Below are 19940 nucleotides of genomic sequence, written 5' to 3'. Positions count from 1 at the left end.
AAAGAAGTCCTGGTTTCACTAGAATAAAAATGGAAGGGGCCAGAGTTTGTGACCAGCACTAGGCAACTGCGCCTGCCCCCCCCCCCTTTTTCCATCAGCACCACTACCACCACCGCCGCCACTACCAACACTCCACTCCAACCAGCATGTGGTTGCTTAGTGACGGGATGGATGTGGAACAATCTATATCACTAAACGGCTAAAATACCCACACAGTACCGGCTTCCAGTTGCCTATCTAACAGCTTACATGGGTGACAAAAACTTGATTTTCAGTGTTTTATAGCTATTGATCGAATTTAAAGATATAAACTACTGTCAGATTTTATTCATTAAAGCCGGCAGGAGTGGCCATTAAACCATTAAAAATACAATTAAATGCGCTTGGATTTTGTAACAAACTTAACATGTAAAGAACGTAACTGATACCGTGATTAAATAGTTAACATGTTAACTTGCAATTAATGACTGCTTTGACGACATATTTTTGATGAAACCTAAAATAAACAATATTACACTATTTTGTACTTTCCAAAAATGTCATACGTCAACGTATAAAGGATTTATCACATTCTTGGTTTTCCAATTTTTGTTTTGACGTATTCGTTAGTGTGTGGGTGAATAAAACGAAACTGATAAAACCAACATAATTAGGGTTTTGTGTATTCAAACACAAAGGTTTTATGAGCTTATGTCAAATATTTGACATTAAAAGATGTTAAAAACTTGAATATGGCTGGAAACAGCATCTGTAACGTTTTCTTCGTGAAGAAAAGAAGACAGCGAGAGAGAGCGAGAAAGAGAGAGAGAGAGAGTGAGAGAGAGAGAGAGCCAAATCAGTTGCAACAGTACAAGATTTACTGAAAACCTCTTGGCAGGTATGTTAAATACATAGCCGTAAGGCACAAATAGAGATCAGTTTCATCTCCATAATAACAAAACCACAAAATATCGTTCTGATTGTCATTAGAAAGTGCTTTGTAAATGCAACTAGTGAGATCACTTTCTAATGACCGTTGACACGACACATTGTGGTTTTAGTATTGTAGAGGTGAATCTGCTTCGTGCCTTATAGCTACATATTTAAGTGTAGCTCGACACCCTAATGTAACCAGTGTCAGTCACTGATCCTTCTGAAGAAGATGTTTTCAAGGATGTCGAAACCCTAGGTCAAGAGCTTTTCAATAAACTTTGTACTATAGCATCTTAATTGGCTGTTTTTTCACCTTTTCTCCACGAAAAAATATTTAATACATTACCTCAGTTGTAAATTAATCAGATATCTGAAGCAGTTTTATACACGGGAGTTCGAGTATGGGAGTGGTGTTACAGGGTAAGAGTATGAACGAGGAACAATGTAGCCAACACGCTCTTTCTCCAGGAACCGCCTGAAGATCACAGCAGGCATGCTGCTGAACATCGTGTTTTACAAACGGCTGCACCCAACTGGCTACTCGAGAACAATACAACCAGACGACACTTTATGTACAGGATCGCCGGCCACTGGTGGCCGAGCGGTTCTGGCACTACAGTCTGGAACCGCGCGACCGCTACGGTCGCAGGTTCGAATCCTGTCTCGGGCATGGATGTGTGTGTTGTCCTTAGGTTAGTTAGGTTTAAGTAGTTCTAAGTTCTAGGGGACTTATGACCTCAGCAGTTGAGTCCCATAGTGCTCAGAGCCATTTGAACCAATTTTTTTCGTACAGGATCATAGCCCTACTCACAAGTGCAGGGATGACCAGAATTGTCTCGCCGGCGCGCGCGGTGAGCTTTGCTCATTCCCCCTGGGCCTCGTGTGTTCGCAGACTGCCCGTCGGCCTGCACCCCGGACCTGGCCCCTGTGTGCGGCTCCGACGGCGTCACCTACCGAAACCTCTGCCTGCTGCGCAGGAAGGCCTGCCTGCACAGAGACCGCACGCGCCTCGCCCACCCTGGGGAGTGTGGTGAGTACCGCAGCGTGCCTGAAACAAGGTGCTAAATTAAAAGAGAAATGGTCAAGTGTGATTGGGTCTCGCGTTCTCAGGGTTCCGTGGAAACTTAACTGCGCATACAGCAAATCATTCATCCCACGTCGATTTCTGCTTGTTATCTCATGAATATATGATTTACTATTCCACTGTTTACTCTTATTGTAGATACTGTGGTTATTTCCATCATTTGAATTTAGATTTGCCTTACTTTACTCAGTGTCCCTTCTTTCTCTTATTTTCTGTGTATTTCATTGGCCTGCAAAACGCAAACGCCCCAACATCCGAGCCGCACTGCATCAACTGTCTCGTACCCACACAACACACGGCTAAATAACCGATGTGATAGTTCGGGCAACATCTCGTTCATATATCCAAAATATCGGTCCCAGGAATTCCAAAACTTTCGAGTAAGTTTTAAAGTTCAAAGTTGGATAACAAGTGGCAAAAGAAATGTTTATTTAATGTAATATAATAAAAAATTAACAATTTTCTGACTTTTCCTCTAATTTTAATGTGAAACGTTACTTCTTGCCAAATTTCATTATAATAGGTAAACAGGAACTACCTACAGGTTTTAGTGAGTGAGTATTCGAATATCAAAATATGTTACACAAATTTTGATTACATTGGCTTAGAAGCTTAGTATGTGTCATAAACTTCAACTTGATGAGTTTATCCGTTCCTGAGAAAAAAAGGATTTTAACAAACGGACAAACAGACTGCCGGACCACAAATGACAAAGAAATATATTTTTATATGAAGATGGTATCTGTTCTATCGGACATGTCCGAAAGAACAGATACCAGAATACCAGATACCAGATACCAGATACCAGAATTGTCTCGCCGGCGCGCGCGGTGAGCTTTGCTCATTCCCCCTGGGCCTCGTGTGTTCGCAGACTGCCCGTCGGCCTGCACCCCGGACCTGGCCCCTGTGTGCGGCTCCGACGGCGTCACCTACCGAAATATATATATATATTCGACTGTCCCCGTTGAATAATATCAACGCCTGTATGTAGCCAGGGATATTCATTTCACTGTAATTTCAAATATATTTTTCGTGTGATATACTTATAGATTAATACTTTCCCGGTCAGTTCCATTAATTATGCATTGAAACTTTGATTTTTGTAAAATTTCATGATTCTTGGTCAATGGCAAGTACCCTACAGATTTTGATGAATGAGTTCGCAATTATCAAAACATGTGACATAGCTGGCGGCATGTTTCGATTTTATTGACAGAAGCTTACCTTTCTTACAACGTCAACGGAGTACAGGTGTTAGTGTGTGACGTAAGTTTCAACTTGATATGCCTACTTGTTCCTGAGGAAGAGGGATCGTAACAGACGGATGAACACTCGAATAACAAACGGCCTGATATGATTTTAAATTCACAATTTTAGGATTTTTTTCCCTTTGCTTGTACTGTGAAATCTTGCGTCTTGTCAAGTTTCATAACTATAGGTCAACAGGAAGTAACTTGTAGGTTTTGATAAACGAGTTTGCGAGTATCAAAGTGTGTGATATATACTGAAGAGCCAAAGAACTGGTACAGCTGCCTAATACGTGTAGGGCCCCCGTGATCACGCAGAAGTGCCGCAACACGGTGTGGCATGGTCTCGACTAATGTCTGAAGTAGTGCCGGAGCGAACTGACACCATGAATCCTGCAGGGCTGTCCATCAATCCGCAAGTGTACGAGAGGGTGGAGATCTCTTCTGAACAGCACGTTGCAAGGCATCCCAGATATGCACAATAATGCTCATGTCTGCGGAGTTTGATGGCCAGGGGAAGTGTTTAAACTCAGAACAGCGTTCCTGGAGCCATTCTGTGGCAATTCTGGACGTATGGTCAGTCTCATTGCCCTGCTGGAATTGTCCAAGTTCGTAGGAATGCACAATGGACATGAATGGATGCAGGTATCTAGACGTATCTAGACGTATCAGGGGTGATCGGACACGATGCTTACATACATGTCAGCTGTCAGAGTCGTATCTAGACGTATCAGGGGTCCCATCACTACAACTGCACACGCTCCATACCATTACAGAGCGTCTATCAGCTTGAACAGTCTCTGCTGACATGCAGGGTTCATGCATTCGTGAGGTTGTCTCCACACCCTTACACGACCATTCGCTCGATATAATTTGAAACGAGACTCGTCCGACCAGGAAACATGTTTCCAGTCATCAGCAGTCCAGTGTCACGTTGATGAGCCCACGCGAGGCGTGGAGTTTTATGTCGTGCAGTCATCAAGAGCACACGAGTGAGCCTTCGACTCCGAGAGCCCATATCGATGATGTTTCGCACGCTGACACATTCTGCAGCAGTGGAACATGCAGCAATTTGCGGAAGGGTTACACTTCTGTCACGTTGAACGATTCGCTTCAGTCGTTGTTGGTCCCGCCTTGTAGGATCTTTTTCCGGCCGCAGCGAAGTCGGAGGTTTGATGTTTTACCGGATTCCTGAAATTCACGGTACACTCGTAAAATGATCGTACGGGAAAATCCCCACTCCATCGCTACTCCGGAAATGCTGTAACGCATAGCTCGTGCGCCGACTATGACACCATGTTGAAACTCACTTAAATCTTAATAACTTCCCATTGTAGCACCAGTAAACGTCTAACAACTGCGCCAGACATTTGTTGTCTTATAAATGCGTTGCCGACCACAGCACCGTATTCTGCCTGTTTAGATATCTCTGTATTTGGATATGCATGTCTATACCAGTTCCATTGGCGTTTCAGTGTAAATGGGCGTATCCTTTGACCACAATGATTTAGAAGGGACCGTAGATCTTAAAACGTGATATAAATTTTGTCCTGATACCTCTATCCGTTCCTGAGGAAAAGTGTTTTTAACAGCCGACTAGACAGACTGACAGACAGAGAACGAGGTAATTCCATAAGGGTATCGTTTTTACTGACTGAGGTACGGAACCCTAAAAATGATTTTAGGGTATATTTGAAACTTGCGTTATCTGTCCGACATATTATGTTGTTCAGTAAATAATCAAAAATACTTGCTGATCCATAATGAACTCCTTTATGACCCACTGACAGATTTAATAATGCGTAACAAAGGCCATTTTCTCTTCCAGTGTTGTAATTGTGAATATCGATAGCGTCCCTAATATGTGACGGCTTATTTATAAGGCCTAACCCTCTGAAGAGGTACCTACAAGATGACCGAGATTGAATACCGTATATTATTTCTGCCGTTCACTTTTGTGCTATCACTACCTGCTTTCTTCGGCATGGCCGGCCGGAGTGGCTGAGCGGTTAAAGGCGCTACAGTCTGGAACCGCACGATCGCTACGGTCGCAGGTTCGAATCCTGCCTCGGGCATGGATCTGTGTGATGTCCTTAGGTTGGTTAGGTTTAAGTAGCTCTAAGTTCTAGGGGACTTATGACCACAGCAGTTGAGTCCCATAGTGCTCAGAGCCATTTGAACCATTTCTTCGGCATGTGCCTCTCCTGAAAATTATTCCGTAAGATATCACTGACTGGAAATAGCAGAAATATGTTAGAAGTTTTAATTCGTTTGTTTCCAAATCTAGTGATTATCAACGAACTTAAGAACCTGAACTTAATTGTTTGAGCAGTTCAGAAATTCTCACAGTTTAAGTTTCTTTCAACATGTACACCAAGTATATGGAACATTCTACTCTGCTGATTTCTGTTCATGTGCTATGTGCTGCATCATTCGTTGATCTCATTGTATCTGTCGTGTCTTTAGTATATTGTGTTTTCTCAAAGCTAAGGGAGTTCGGCAAACGGCCACAAATGCTTTTCAACGAACTTTATTTAGTTGCCATTACTGGTTCACGGCTTCGATTTTAAGTCAGATCTTTTTTTGTAAATGACAATTTCAACAATTTTTGGACAGCTAGTACTTACTTCACGCCATCAGGTCCAGAAATCCTTGCAACGTCATACTTAGATGTCCCCATCTATTTGTGTCTTCTGCTACCTGTTTCCAGACACACATCTGCAGAAAGTCTTCTTTTACTCCATGCCTCCATCTCTTTCTGGGTCTTCTCTCTATTCTGTTGCCTGATGGTAACCCGTCCATTGCCATTATGGCCCATCTCGCTTCCCCCATTGTCACAGTGTCCAGTCCATTGGAGTCTTCTGCTTGTTATCATTACAACGATCCTTGGCTTCTTGTATATTTCTTCTACACTCTGCAACAAAATTTAAGGGTCTCTTTTTCGAAACTCCCATAATTACCTTCCATTCCGACGCATATGTTTGAAATTTGGCTCAAAAGTGCCTGCAACCTTCCTCTACAACGGTGCTGCAAGAGGCGACTGTTCGGAGGGTGTAAGCAGAGCTCGTTATGTGTCAAAAGGCACTCTCCAGTTCGCCCATTGCCAGTTTTCCTCGGAAGGACGGTAGTGACCTGCGGTCGCCATTGGGCGCAGTGAAAGAGGATCCAGAAAGAGTTATAAAAGTACATGAAGCGTCTCGACTCGCAGTTGGAATCATCTGTCAATGACCACTGAGGAATTGCGTCTTAAGTGGTCTTCAGCCCATTGGAAGCAGCTGACACCGCACGGTTCATTCCCGCCAGCTACGGCATTGGCGACCGCCGCTTGCGGTGGCCCCAGTGCTGAGTGCAGTGAGCGACGGCGGAGCGTGTATTGAACTTACACACGCCGACTTGGGAGGGGCTCCGTTCCCTCCCACTCACCACCCTTCTTTGACTTCCGTCGTACCACGATGACGGTTGCCTTGTAGCTGTGAATGTCGACGATATTGGCCTGCCGTCCAGGTAAGCCCAGTTCAGTCCGCTGGTGGCACGGGTTAGCCAGGCGGTCGAAGGCGCCTTGACACGGCCCGCGCGGATCACCCCGTCGGAGGTTCGAGTCCTCCCTCGGGCATGGGTGAGTGTGTTGTCCTTAGCGTAAGTTAATTAAAGTTAGATTAAGTAGTGCGTAAGCCTAGTGACCGATGACATCAGCAGTTTGACCCCATAAGACCTTACCACAAATTTCCAAAATTTCGGTCCGCTGGAATGTCAGGAACGCTGGTGTCCCGACCCTAGTGGGAAGGTCCTCCCATCTGCGATAGAGGCACACAGTAGTGTTGGACTCTACAGCTTGTGATTATGGTGACGTAACCATCTCTCCCAGAAGCGGTTGTTGCTGTCTGTAGTGTGCAGGAAATCTACGACAGACTTGTGCCAGACGTCACTACGGGGAAATCAGGGAATCGAGTGCAAACGCCATGTACACGATCGATCCATTTGACTGACTGCCTTACGTGCTAAACTGCTGGGATATCGATGGAGCGTAGTAGTGGCTAATGTTTTCCCGCCGTCATTCGTCACTACCGCTTGTTGTTGTTGTTGTTGTGGTCTTCAGTCCTGAGACTGGTTTGATGCAGCTCTCCATGCTACTCTATCCTGTGCAATCTTCTTCATCTCCCAGTACCTACTGCAGCCTACATCCTTCTGAATCTGCTTAGTGTATTCATCTCGTGGTCTACCTCTACGATTTTTACCCTCCACACTGCCCTCCAATGCTAAATTTGTGATCCCTTGATGCCTCAAAACATGTCCTACCAACCGATCCCTTCTTCTAGTCAAGTTGTGCCACAAACTTCTCTTCTCCCCAATCCTATTCAATACCTCCTCATTAGTTACGTGATCTACCCACCTTATCTTCAGCATTCTTCTGTAGCACCACATTTCGAAAGCTTCTATTCTCTTCTTGTCCAAACTAGTTATCGTCCATGTTTCACTTCCATACATGGCTACACTCCATACAAATACTTTCAGAAACGACTTCCTGACACTTAAATTTATTCTCGATGTCAACAAATTTCTCTTCTTCAGTAACGCTTTCCTTGCCATTGCCAGTTTACATTTTATATCCTCTCTACTTCGACCATCATCAGTTATTTTACTCCCTAAATAGCAAAACTCCTTTACTACTTTAAGTGTCTCATTTCCTAATCTAATTCCCTCAGCATCACCCGATTTGACTACATTCCATTATCCTCGTTTTGCTTTTGTTGATGTTCGTCCTATATCCTTCTTTCAAGACACTGTCCATTCCGTTCAACTGCTCTTCCAAGTCCTTTGCTGTCTCTGACAGAATTACAATGTCATCGGCGAACCTCAAAGTTTTTACTTCTTCTCCATGAATTTTGATACCTACTCCGAATTTTTTTTTTGGTTTCCTTTACTGCTTGTTCAATATACAGATTGAATAACATCGGGGAGAGGCTACAACTCTGTCTCACTCCTTTCCCAACCACTGCTTCCCTTTCTTGCCCCTCGACTCTTATAACTGCCATCTGGTTTCTGTACAAATTGTAAATAGCCTTTCGCTCCCTGTATTTTACCCCTGCCACCTTCAGAATTTGAAAGAGAGTATTCCAATTAACATTGTCAAAAGCTTTCTCTAAGTCTACAAATGCTAGAAACGTAGGTTTGCCTTTTCTTAATCTTTCTTCTAAGATAAGTCGTAAGGTTAGTATTGCCTCACGTGTTCCAACATTTCTACGGAATCCAAACTGATCTTCCCCGAGGTCGGCTTCTACCAATTTTTCCATTCCTCTGTAAAGAATTAGCGTTAGTATTTTGCAGCTGTGACTTATTAAACTGATAGTTCGGTAATTTTCACATCTGTCAACACCTGCTTTCTTTGGGATTGGAATTATTATATTCTTCTTGAAGTCTGAGGGTATTTCGCCTGTCTCATACATCTTGCTCACCATATGGTAGAGTTTTGTCATGACTGGCTCTCCCAAGGCCATCAGTAGTTCTAATGGAATGTTGTCTACTCCCGGGGCCTTGTTTCGACTCAGGTCTTTCAGTGCTCTGTCAAACTCTTCACGCAGTATCTTATCTCCCATTTCGTCTTCGTCTACATCCTCTTCCATTTCCATAATATTGTCCTCAAGTACATCGCCGTTGTATAAACCCTCTATATACTCCTTCCACCTTTCTGCCTTCCCTTCTTTGCTTAGAACTGGGTTGCCATCTGAGATCTTGATATTCATACAAGTGGTTCTCTTCTCTCCAAAGGTCTCTTTCATTTTCCTGTAGGCAGTATCTATCTTACCCCTAGTGAGACAAGCCTCTATATCCTTACATTTGTCCTCTAGCCATGCCTGCTTAGCCATTTTGCACTTCCTGTCGATCTCATTTTTGAGACGTTTGTATTCCTTTTTGCCTGCTTCATTCACTGCATTTTTATATTTTCTCCTTTCATCAGTTAAATTCAATATTTCTTCTGTTACCCAAGGATTTCTATTAGCCCTCGCCTTTTTACCTACTTGATCCTCTGCTGCCTTCACTACTTCATCCCTCAGAGCTACCCATTCTTCTTCTACTGTATTTCTTTCCCCCATTCCTGTCAATTGTTCCCTTATGCTCTCCCTGAAACTCTCTACAACCTCTGGTTCTTTCAGTTTATCCAGGTCCCATCTCCTTAAATTCCCACCTTTTTGCAGTTTCTTCAGTTTCAATCTGCAGTTCATAACCAATAGATTGTGGTCAGAATCCACATCTGCCCCTGGAAATGTCTTACAATTTAAAACCTGGTTCCTAAATCTCTGTCTTACCATTATATAATCAATCTGATACCTTTTAGTATCTCCAGGATTCTTCCAGGTATACAACCTTCTTTTATGATTCTTGAACCAAGTGTTAGCTATGATTGAGTTGTGCTCTGTGCAAAATTCTACAAGGCGGCTTCCTCTTCCATTTCTTCCCCCCAATCCATATTCACCTACTATGTTTCCTTCTCTCCCTTTTCCTACTGACGAATTCCAGTCACCCATGACTATTAAATTTTCGTCTCCCTTCACCACCTGAATAATTTCTTTTATCTCGTCATACATTTCTTCAATTTCTTCATCATCTGCAGAGCTAGTTGGCATATAAAATTGTACTACTGTAGTAGGCATGGGCTTTGTGTCTATCTTGGCCACAATAATGCGTTCACTATGCTGCTTGTAGTAGGTAACCCGCACTCCTATTTTTTTATTCATTATGAAACCTACTCCTGCATTACCCCTATTTCATTTTGTATTTATAACCCTGTATTCACCTGACCAAAAGTCTTGTTCCTCCTGCCACCGAACTTCGCTAATTCCCACTATATCTAACTTTAACCTATCCATTTCCCTTTTTAAATTTTCTAACCTACCTGCCCGATTAAGGGATCCGACATCCCACGCTCCGATCCGTAGAACGCCAGTTATCTTTCTCCTGATAATGACGTCCCCTTGAGTAGTCCCCGCCCGGAGATCCGAATGGGGGACTATTTTGCCTCCGGAATATTTTACCCAAGAGGACACCATCATCATTTAATCATACAGTAAAGCTGCATGTCCTCGGGAAAAATTACGGCTGTAGTTTCCCCTTGCTTTCAGCCGTTCGCAGTACCAGCACAGCAAGGCCGTTTTGGTTAATGTTACAAGGCCAGATCAGTCAATCATCCAGACTGTTGCCCCTGCAACTACTGAAAAGGCTGCTGCCCCTCTTCAGGAACCACATGTTTGTCTGGCCTCTCAACAGATACCCCTCCGTTGTGGTTGCACCTACGGTACGACCATCTGTATCGCTGAGGCACGCAAGCCTCCCCACCGACGGCAAGGTCCATGGTTCATGGGGGGCTTGCTATTACGAAAGTATCAGGGTTTTCCCTCCGGCCGTGCTTGCTTAAGAAGTTTGATATAGTACAGAACTGGTTCATAAAAGCTCTTGGTACCGTTTGTTGTATTCGCCTTAGACCTTCTATCGTCACAAAGCGAAGGTGACGTGTCCCTGTTTGGCTGCTCTCCCCCATTAAATTGAGCAGAAGTCAGCTGCCTGGCTCGCCAGAAACGCCGATTTTGTGTTTTGCACTGACCCAGTCTCGGTGGTTAAATGTTTTCATCGCGAGCTCCTCCTATCGACATTGCCATAATGTTGCGAGATAGCTTCGCTCTGGGACTTTGAGAATATTACTCCTTTTACTGCCCTATATAAGGCTGGAAATGTAAGATGGTGGAAGACGTTCGAAATTTTGAGAAAAACAGAGGTAATCTGTAGGGAGAGACGAGTCGTATACAATATGAACAACAGCCAAGAGGGTATAATAAGAGTGGATGACCAAGAACAAAGTGCTCGTATTGAAAAGGATGTAAGACAAGTGTGTTAGTCCGTCGCCCCTACTGTTCAGTCTATACATAGAGGAAGCAATGACGGAAATAAAAGAAAGGTTGAGGAGTGCAATTAAAATTCAGGGTGAAATGATATCAATGATGCGATTCGCTGATGACATTGATATCCTGAGTGAAAGTGAAGAAGAATTACATTATCTTCTGAATGGAATGAACAGTCTAATGAGTACAGAGTATGGACTGAGAGTAAATCGGGGATAGACGAAGATAATGAGAAGTAGTAGAAATGAGAACAGCGAGAAACTTAATATCAGGATCGATTGTCACGAAGTAGATGCAGTTAAGGAATTTTACCTAAGAAGTAAAATAACTAGTGACGGACGGAGCAAGGAGGACATCAAAAATAGACTAGCAATGGCTGAAACGGCACTCCTGGCGAAGAGAACTCAACTAATATAAAATATCGGCCTTAATTGGAAGAAGAAGTTTCTGAGAATGTACATCTGGAGTACAGCATTGTATGGTAGTCACACATGGACTGTGGGAAAACCGGAACAGAAGAGAATCAAAGCATTTGAGTTGTGGTACTACAGACGAATGTTGAAAATTAGGTGGACTGCTAAGGTAAGGAATGAGGAGGTTCTGTCAGAAGTGGAGAGGAAAGGAATATGTGGACAACATTGATAAGGAGAAGAGATAGGATGATAGAACATCTGTGAAGACATGAGGTAATGACTTCCATGGGACTAGAGGGAACTGCAGAGGGCAAAAACTGTAGAGGAAGACAGAGATTGGAGTACATCCAGCAAATAACAGAGGACGTAGGTTGCAACTGCTACTCTGAGATGAAGAGGTTAGCACAGGAAAGGAATTCGTGACGGGCCGCATCAAACTAGTCAGAAGACCGATGACAAGAAGGAAAAGAAAAAAAAAGTTGGCATGCGACAACGCAAAAGTGTAGCGCTCTGGGATGTCACCCGTTGCTAGGCGACACTTCAAACAACAAGATGTAGACACAACGCTCAGAAGTTCATGTGAGTTGTAAGATAGGTTAATGATATCGTATTGGCACCAAATTTCACCGTAATTCTACCCAACGCCAGCGTGAACATGTTACACGATGGGAAGGTCGCCATAAACTCTGTTACCAACTCTTACTTTTGACGCCTTTCTGTCCGCAGCTCGTGGTCGTGCGGTAGTGTTCTCGCTTTACGCGCCCGGGATCCCGGGTTCGATTCTCGGCGGGGGTCAGGGATTTTCTCTGCCTCGTGATGACTGGGTGTTGTGTGATGTCCTTAGGTTAGTTAGGTTTAAGTAGTTCTAAGTTCTAGGGGACTGATGACCATAGATGTTAAGTGCCATAGTGCTCAGAGCCATTTGAACCATTTTTTTGACGCCTCTGCGTTAGTCGCACCGATTGTGTTGCCGAAAGCTCGTAGAGCTCGAGGGTGACGTTACAGGGCGGCACCCTTTTGTGCCGTTTTAGTGAAAGGTTGTAGGCACCTTTGAACCAAATTTCCAACTTATGCATCGTAATAGAAGACGTTTACGGGATATCGAGAAAGTGATCATTTAATTTTTGTTGCACTGTGTAGTTCTGTATTGTGGCCCCTTCTCCACTCTCCAGTAGCTGGTTCCCAGTCTGGTCCATTATATTTCCCTAAACACGTTTCTTTCAAATACCAGCAGTAGGTTAACTCCTTGTATCAGTGTGCTCCAGGTCTGACACCCGTATAGTACTACTGGCACTATTAATGTTTTATATGGTCTTACTTTTAGTTGTTGTGATTTGTTTCTGTATATTAATACCGGGTTTAAGCGAGTAACACCGTCTGTCGCAAAGTTTGTACTTCATGGGCTGCACCTCTCGACGGTTACTGCATCATCATAAGACGAAAAACTTCTTTTACATCTTTTCAGTAACATTTTTCGATGATTTATTGCAGCAGGACATGGGGTTTATACAATCGAGTTATTAACACTATAAGTCGCATCCTAATCTCATAGCTATAACAATAACTCATCCATGCTTGCTTTTAAAAACAGTTATGAACAAAGTGCCTTCCACTTGATGATAAAGGTGTAACCATGGATACGCACAGTGGCTGAAGCAAACATTATGTGGAAGCCGCAGAACTAAATTATCAACGTTGCTTGTAATACACGTATGTATGTAGCTGCGACTTTTATGATGATTATTGTCAGGTGTCCGCGTGACATAGTACAAGTATGGTGTAAGCGTATTATTTACATCTAAACATTTTATGTTTCCTCTCAAAACATGAGAAATACATTTATAGCTACAGCTTATAGCTCTGAGGAGTTAGGAGATTGTCTGGGATTCATAATCAAAAACCATTCTCTCTAAAATGTTCACTATATTCTGAAAGTCACAGACCAAAAGGGATCCACACAATCCAACTACCAGAGCAGTTCAGAGTCTAATGCACTGATGCAACTATAACTGTTCAAATTAAATGTTTAAGTGAATGCTCGCCATAATTTGATGATAATGTTCATCAAACGCTACGCTAAATAATGGTAGAAGGTCTGTCCTGTGGTGGCACATGGAAATATGACATACGTAAACTGAAGATAGATCATTAAAGTCATCCAAGAATTAACACTTCACTCGAAAACGATTTCATGGTTACGCGTATCCCGAGTAACTTATTTCGGCATCCGAGGCTGTTTATATCAACGATACCGACGCGACGCGACTCCCGCCACAGGTGGTGCGCTAATCAGCGTCTGGAGAGAACTGGGGCCTTCCTTTTCTCGCGCAGCGTTCTTACATATAAAGCCGCGGTGCAGACGGCTAAGGGAACCCCTGATCAAATCTGCTCTCCCGACTAGCCGCTGGGCTAGTAATGCACCACTTTAAGTTATCGAATAAACCATTGCTTCCTTTGCTGATGGCCAATGAAGCTCTCAATTTAAATGTGCAATCAGCACACAGGTAAGTAATCATAATAAAAGTCTGACGTGGCTAAGTCAAATATTTGGGCGAGGGAATTAATTTAATTACATTACACGCAGTAGATGAGCTCTGAACTTGCCCTTTGGAGATACGCTATCGTTATAGTTTTATAGTTATTCAGTTGAAACGTCTCACAGCTTTATGATTATAGCGAATCTCCCTTCTACTTAAATTTAAACATCCTAGTTTTATTTATTCGCCTACTTAATCTATCTTGCTTCCTTAATTTTTAAGATAAAAACCAGAAAATCATGAATTTCAACTAAAATTTTAATGTGAGGGATCCTGAATACTGTTTCTACTAAATTATTATGCAAAGGAACCTAAATATAAATTTTTAAGTTTCTAGCTCTTTTCTGTTGTGCCAATGATTTTTACAGAAAAAGGTCCAAATTTCGAAAATAGTTAAAGTTATTGAACTGATATTCAACACACATTGATTTAGTATTACTCCTGACATGCTAGAAACGTTTCAGGTTATTTACTTGATTTTTAAAGTATTGCGCAACATTTATGACGTCAGAGCTAGTTACAGCGGACTGGCTGGCACACAATGGAAAGACTGATGTGAATTTTATAAGGCGTGAGTAGGCTGCTCCCCTACAGTCTCTAGCACCAATTAACAAATGTTACTATTTTCTTCTGTTCCTGTTTTCCCACAGTCCATGTCCCACTACCGTACAATGTTGTGCTCCAAATGTACATCCTCAGCAACTTCTTCCTTAATTTAAGACCTATGTTTGATACTAGCAGACTTCTCTTGGCCGGGAATGCCTGTTTTCCCAGTGCTAGTCTTGTTTTGATGTCCTCCCTACTCCGTCCGTCATGGGTTACTTTGCTGCCTATTTAGCAGAATTCCTTACCTTCGTGCACTTCGTGGTCACCAAGCCGGACGTTAAGCTTTTCGCTGTTTTTATTGCTGCTACTTCTAATTATTTCCGTCTTCCTTCGATTTACACTCAATCCATATTCTGTACTGATTAGACTGTTCATTCCGTTCAACAGATCCTGTATTTCTTCTTCACTTTCCCAGGGTATAGCAATGTCATCAACGAATCTTATCATTGATATTCTTTCTCCTTCATTTTTAATTCTGATGGAGTGTTATATGTATATATCGTGTCTTATTCGATCTTAAGTCTTCCAAAGCCCTTTTGAATTCATATTCTAAAATTGGATCCCTCATTGCAGAACGAAATTTCTCTGCAGCGGAGTGTACGCTGACATGCAACTACCTGGCAGATTAAAAATGTGTGCCGGATCGAGACTCGAACTCGGGACCATTATCTTTCGTGGGCGAGAGCTCTACCAATTTAGCTACCCAAATACGACTCACGAGTCGTCCTCACAGCCTTACTTCCGCCAGTACCTCATCTCCTACCTTGCACACTTCACAGAACCTCTCCTGTGAAAGAGCACTTGCCCGTGAAAGGCAAAGGTCCCGAGTTCGAGTCTCGGTCTGGCACACATTTTTAATTTACGAGGATCCCTTATTTCTTCGATATTGACTCCTGTGATTTCTTCTATCACACCATCAGACAAGACTTCGCCCTCGTAGATGCCTTCAATGTACTCTTCCCACCTATCTGCTCTCTACTTTCAACAGTGGGATTCCTATTGCCCTCTTAATGTTACCACCCTTGTTTTAATTTCACCGATTCTTGCTTCGACTTTTCTCTGTGCTGAGTCAGTCCTTCCGACCATCATTTCTTTTTCGATTTCTTCACGTTTTTCATGCAGCTATATCACCTTAGCTTCACTTCCTGTTTATTTCCTTCTTAAGTGACTTGTATTTCTGTATTACTGAACTTCCCTGGACATGTTTGTACATCCTTCTTTCATCGATCAGCTGACGTATTTCTTCTGTTATTCATGGTTTTTCCTCAGTTACCCTCTTTGTACCTATGTTTTTCTTTCCAACTTCCGTGATTTCCCTTTTTAAAGGTGTCAATTTCCCTTCAACTGTACTGCCTACTGAGCTATCCCTTATTGTTGTATCTATAGCCTTAGAGAACTTCAAGCGTGTCTCGTCATTCCTTAGCACTTCTGAATCTCACTTCTTGGGGCATTGATTCTTCCCGAATAATCTCTTGAACTTCAGCCTACCCATCACTACTACATCGTGATCTGAGTCTTTAGCTGCTTCTGGGTACGCCTTACAATCCAGTATCTGATTGCGAAATCTCTTTCTGATCATGAAGTAGTCTAGCTGAAATCTTCTAGTATATCCTGGCCTTTTCCAAGTACACCACCTCTTTCTGTGATTCTTGAACAATGTATTCGCTATTAGTAACTGAAATTTATTACAGAACTCAATTAGCCTTTCTTCTCTCTCATTCCTTCTCCCAAGTCCACAATCTCCTATAACTGTTTATTCTACTCCTTCACGTACAGCAGCATTCCAGTCCGCCATGACTATTAAACTTTCATCTCCCTTTACGTACTGCATTACCCTTTCATGTAGCTTCTACCATTCTGACGAAGATAGTCTTAAAACTCTCGAAACCTGGTTAATGTGTTTTCTTAAACGGAATTGTGTGCAACTGGTTGTCTCACTATTACATTTTATACAACCTTTCAATAACCTCGCAAACTTTCTGTATCTCTTCGTCTTCAGCTTGCGATGTCGTCATGTATACCAAAACTATCGTTGTCGTCGTTGGTCTGCTGTCGTTTCTGGTAAGAACAACCGTATCGCTGAATGGTTCACAGTAATACACCCTACCTTCCTATTCACAACGAATTCTACTCCCGTTATACCATTTTCTGCTGCTGTTGGGCAGTCACTCATCTGACCAGAAATACTTGTCTCTTTCCATATCATTTACTGACCCCTACTATATATAGACTGAATCCATGCATTTCCCTTTCCGATATTCTAGCTTCCCTATCACGTGCCGACTCAGAGCATTATCCTTTCGTTGGTTATTCAACCCTTTTCTCATGGTAACCTCCCCTTTGGCAGTCCGCTCAAGGAGATCCGAATGGCAGTCTATTTCGGAATCTTTTGCCAATGGAGAGATTATCGTGACACTTTTTCAATTACAGGCCACATTTTCCGTGGATACGCGTTACGTGTCTTTAATACAGTGGTTTCCATTGAGAGTGACTGCATCCTCGTGGCATTGATCATTGCTGATCCTTCCGCCTTTAGGGGCAGTTTCCCATCCCAAGGGCAAGAAGCGCCCTGAATCTCTGTCCGCTCCTCCGCACTCTTTGACAAGGCCGTCGGCAGAATGAGGGTGACTTGTGCCTGAAGTCTTAGGCCGCCAATGCTGATTACTGATCAAAATTTTAAGCGTTGGATATTTTGAACTAAGGACTGAAGTAGTTTTGTTTACTAATAAAAGACGCTAACTCTAAACGACAGGTTAATATTTAGTGTTATTATTGTTATTAATGCGCAAAATTCTCATACGCAAACTAGTGTCAGTAGTGTCTTTTTGACTCTTCTGCAGTTTGTAGTTAATGTGAAAGCAGAATCAGAACATAAAGAACAGGTACTAAATGCACCACCTACATAATAATGACCTGTCCCAACTATTTATGTTCCTCGTTATCATCATTTTCAGGAAGTACATTTTACGGTTTGAGTTTCAGATAAAACTATCTGTTCACTTTAGGCTCGAAATTTATTAGATTTTTAAAGTCTATGTGTTTCAAGTTTGATCTAGTCGGTCTGTTAAATCTGATCTAGTCGGTCTGTTGGATCTTTATGTTTCAAAGACTGTTTTGTGCTTTCCACCTATTTGGACACTAGATTTTGCAAGGCGGAATGACAAATTTCTGTCTCCTTCAATATGACTTGAAGAAAAAGTGGCCTCCCACGACTCCAGTGAAGACTATGTTACTTTAAACAACCGTTCATGACAACCTGTTGACAAATTTATCTTTCTTAATTTTCTGAAATATACTTCGTTACCACGAACATCAAAATTTGGTTCGATAGTGACATTAATAGCGCTCTTAAGGATTCTGAAATCTTCAGCGTCCATTTTACAGTTTGTAATGCTGAAACGATGGTAGGTGAGGTTATGATGTCGTGTTTCCTCAAGGGTTTCCAGCTTTCATGAAGAAATGGGTGTCAGTGTAGCCAGTTAGCGTTCATACAGCAATGAAAATTTGTGTTTTGGACCCTTATGGATGTGAATATGCAATGAGGAACAAGAATACTTTTACGTGCTGATATCTGAAATTAATATGTAACTGGACCTCTACAAAATTTTGAAATTTAAGACACGTGCTTGAGGGTGTTGGGTCAGGGATTTTCTCTGCCTCGTGATGACTGGGTGTTGTGTGATGTCCTTAGGTTTGTTAGGTTTAAGTAGTTCTAAGTTCTAGGGGACTAACGACCATAGATGTTAAGTGCCATAGTGTTCAGAGCCTTTTTTTTTTTTTTTTTTTTTTTTTATGGTGTTGGATGTTACAAAGAGAACAAGACTTTTCTTTCCTACGCATAGCACTCCTTCCGACAAAGTGCAATAATCTTTCCACAGATAACGAAAGTGGATCACACACAAAGTAAACCGAAGTATGTCGAATATCTTCCGCTATGCTGAGTTTTGGACGTTTGTGGAAAACCGTATCGCAGGTGCGTTTGGCGCAAACAGTAACATGATTTATTGCCGCTGCAGGATGAGATTCTGTCAGAAAAAACCCTCGCCTGGCTTTGCAGGGCGATATTGCTTTCTTTGGCACAAAATGTCAGGCACTTGACTTCAGACGAGAATTTTATTAAAAGTTATTGGAGGCGCTTCCCATGCAACAGCCATACTCCTGCCAGCGCGTCTTCTGCTCCGCTGCCACCGCCTGCCTCCCAGGATGCTGGCATGTTGTTGATCTTTCTGCACAGCCGCGCACACATTTTGTTAATTTTGCACTTCTCAGATGTATTTCTTTACCCTACCACCATTTTATACACTTCCTGTCGTTCATCATGCGCTAACTTGATTATGCCTACTACCTTCTGACAGCAGTCTCATTCAATAAACAAAACGAGATATTTGTTTGTTTGTTGGTTCGTTTGTATGCCCTGCTTGTTTCGCTCCTTTTCCTTAAAATAACATAAAAATAAAAATTCTCGGTAGCCAGTATTACAAATCTCGCTGTCAGATACGATGGAAATATCTGTCTCTATTTCATTCTTTGGGCATATTCTCTGTCTCATCTCTTCTCTCTCTCTCTCTCTCTCTCTCTCTCTCTCTCTCGCTCGCTCGCTCGGTCTCTCTCCCTGTGTTCTAGAATTCACATTACGAACTTCTAGGACTTGCAGAGGGGCCTTAGTAGATAATATTTTGAACTGGAACCCATGTGCAGAAAGTACCGTTTCCATGCTACAACCAGTTGAAAACATTTCGTTAAAGCGATCACTTTAACCAGAAATTTATGATGAGTGACCCAGTACATCACTTGTTTTAGAGCTCCACTCATTAATAACCAAAAAAACGAACAGAAAACTTAGTCAGTTTTCACAAACATTGTTTGCAGTTAAACGTAAACTGTTTTTGTCTTCTTCAAAGGAGGGTTAGCATGTTGATCCAATGCAAGTAAGGTTCGACGTTCCGTGTACATATCGTACCTACGAATGATGTTGTGGTACACACACCTGATATCTCTGCAATCTGTCCTGCACCGACTTCAATTCTTCTTCTCCCCCTACAGGAGTTTCATAAACCGGACTCGTCATTCGACACTTCGATCTCGTGAACGAGGCTCGAACCAGGTCAGAGAGGTAGGATAGACGACAGATGACATCCGCCGATCCGACGTAAGCACACTCCCACCATGAGTGTCGTGTCGCATACATACCTAGCAAACGTGTTTTCGAGCGTCTGTAGCACGGAAAAGGTACGTATCCGGAAACCGGC

General features: G+C 42.5%; 1 protein-coding gene across 1 annotated transcript in view; it reads left to right on the top strand.

Annotated features, from left to right (window-relative positions):
* The first annotated feature begins 1313 nt into the window (after window positions 1-1313).
* The window catches only part of LOC124593905 (agrin-like), a 669506-nt gene continuing 650879 nt past the window's right edge, over window positions 1314-19940 (top strand). The window contains exons 1-2 of the mRNA XM_047132256.1: window positions 1314-1332; window positions 1805-1942. Coding sequence (XP_046988212.1) covers window positions 1314-1332; window positions 1805-1942 — 157 coding nt within the window. The remainder of the gene's footprint in view (window positions 1333-1804; window positions 1943-19940) is intronic.

The sequence above is a fragment of the Schistocerca americana genome, chromosome 2 (genome assembly GCF_021461395.2).
Source record: "Schistocerca americana isolate TAMUIC-IGC-003095 chromosome 2, iqSchAmer2.1, whole genome shotgun sequence".
In the NCBI taxonomy this organism is placed as follows: Eukaryota; Metazoa; Arthropoda; class Insecta; order Orthoptera; family Acrididae; genus Schistocerca; species Schistocerca americana.
Note: the sequence above shows the minus strand (reverse complement) of the source record. Positions and strands in the feature narration are given on the sequence as shown.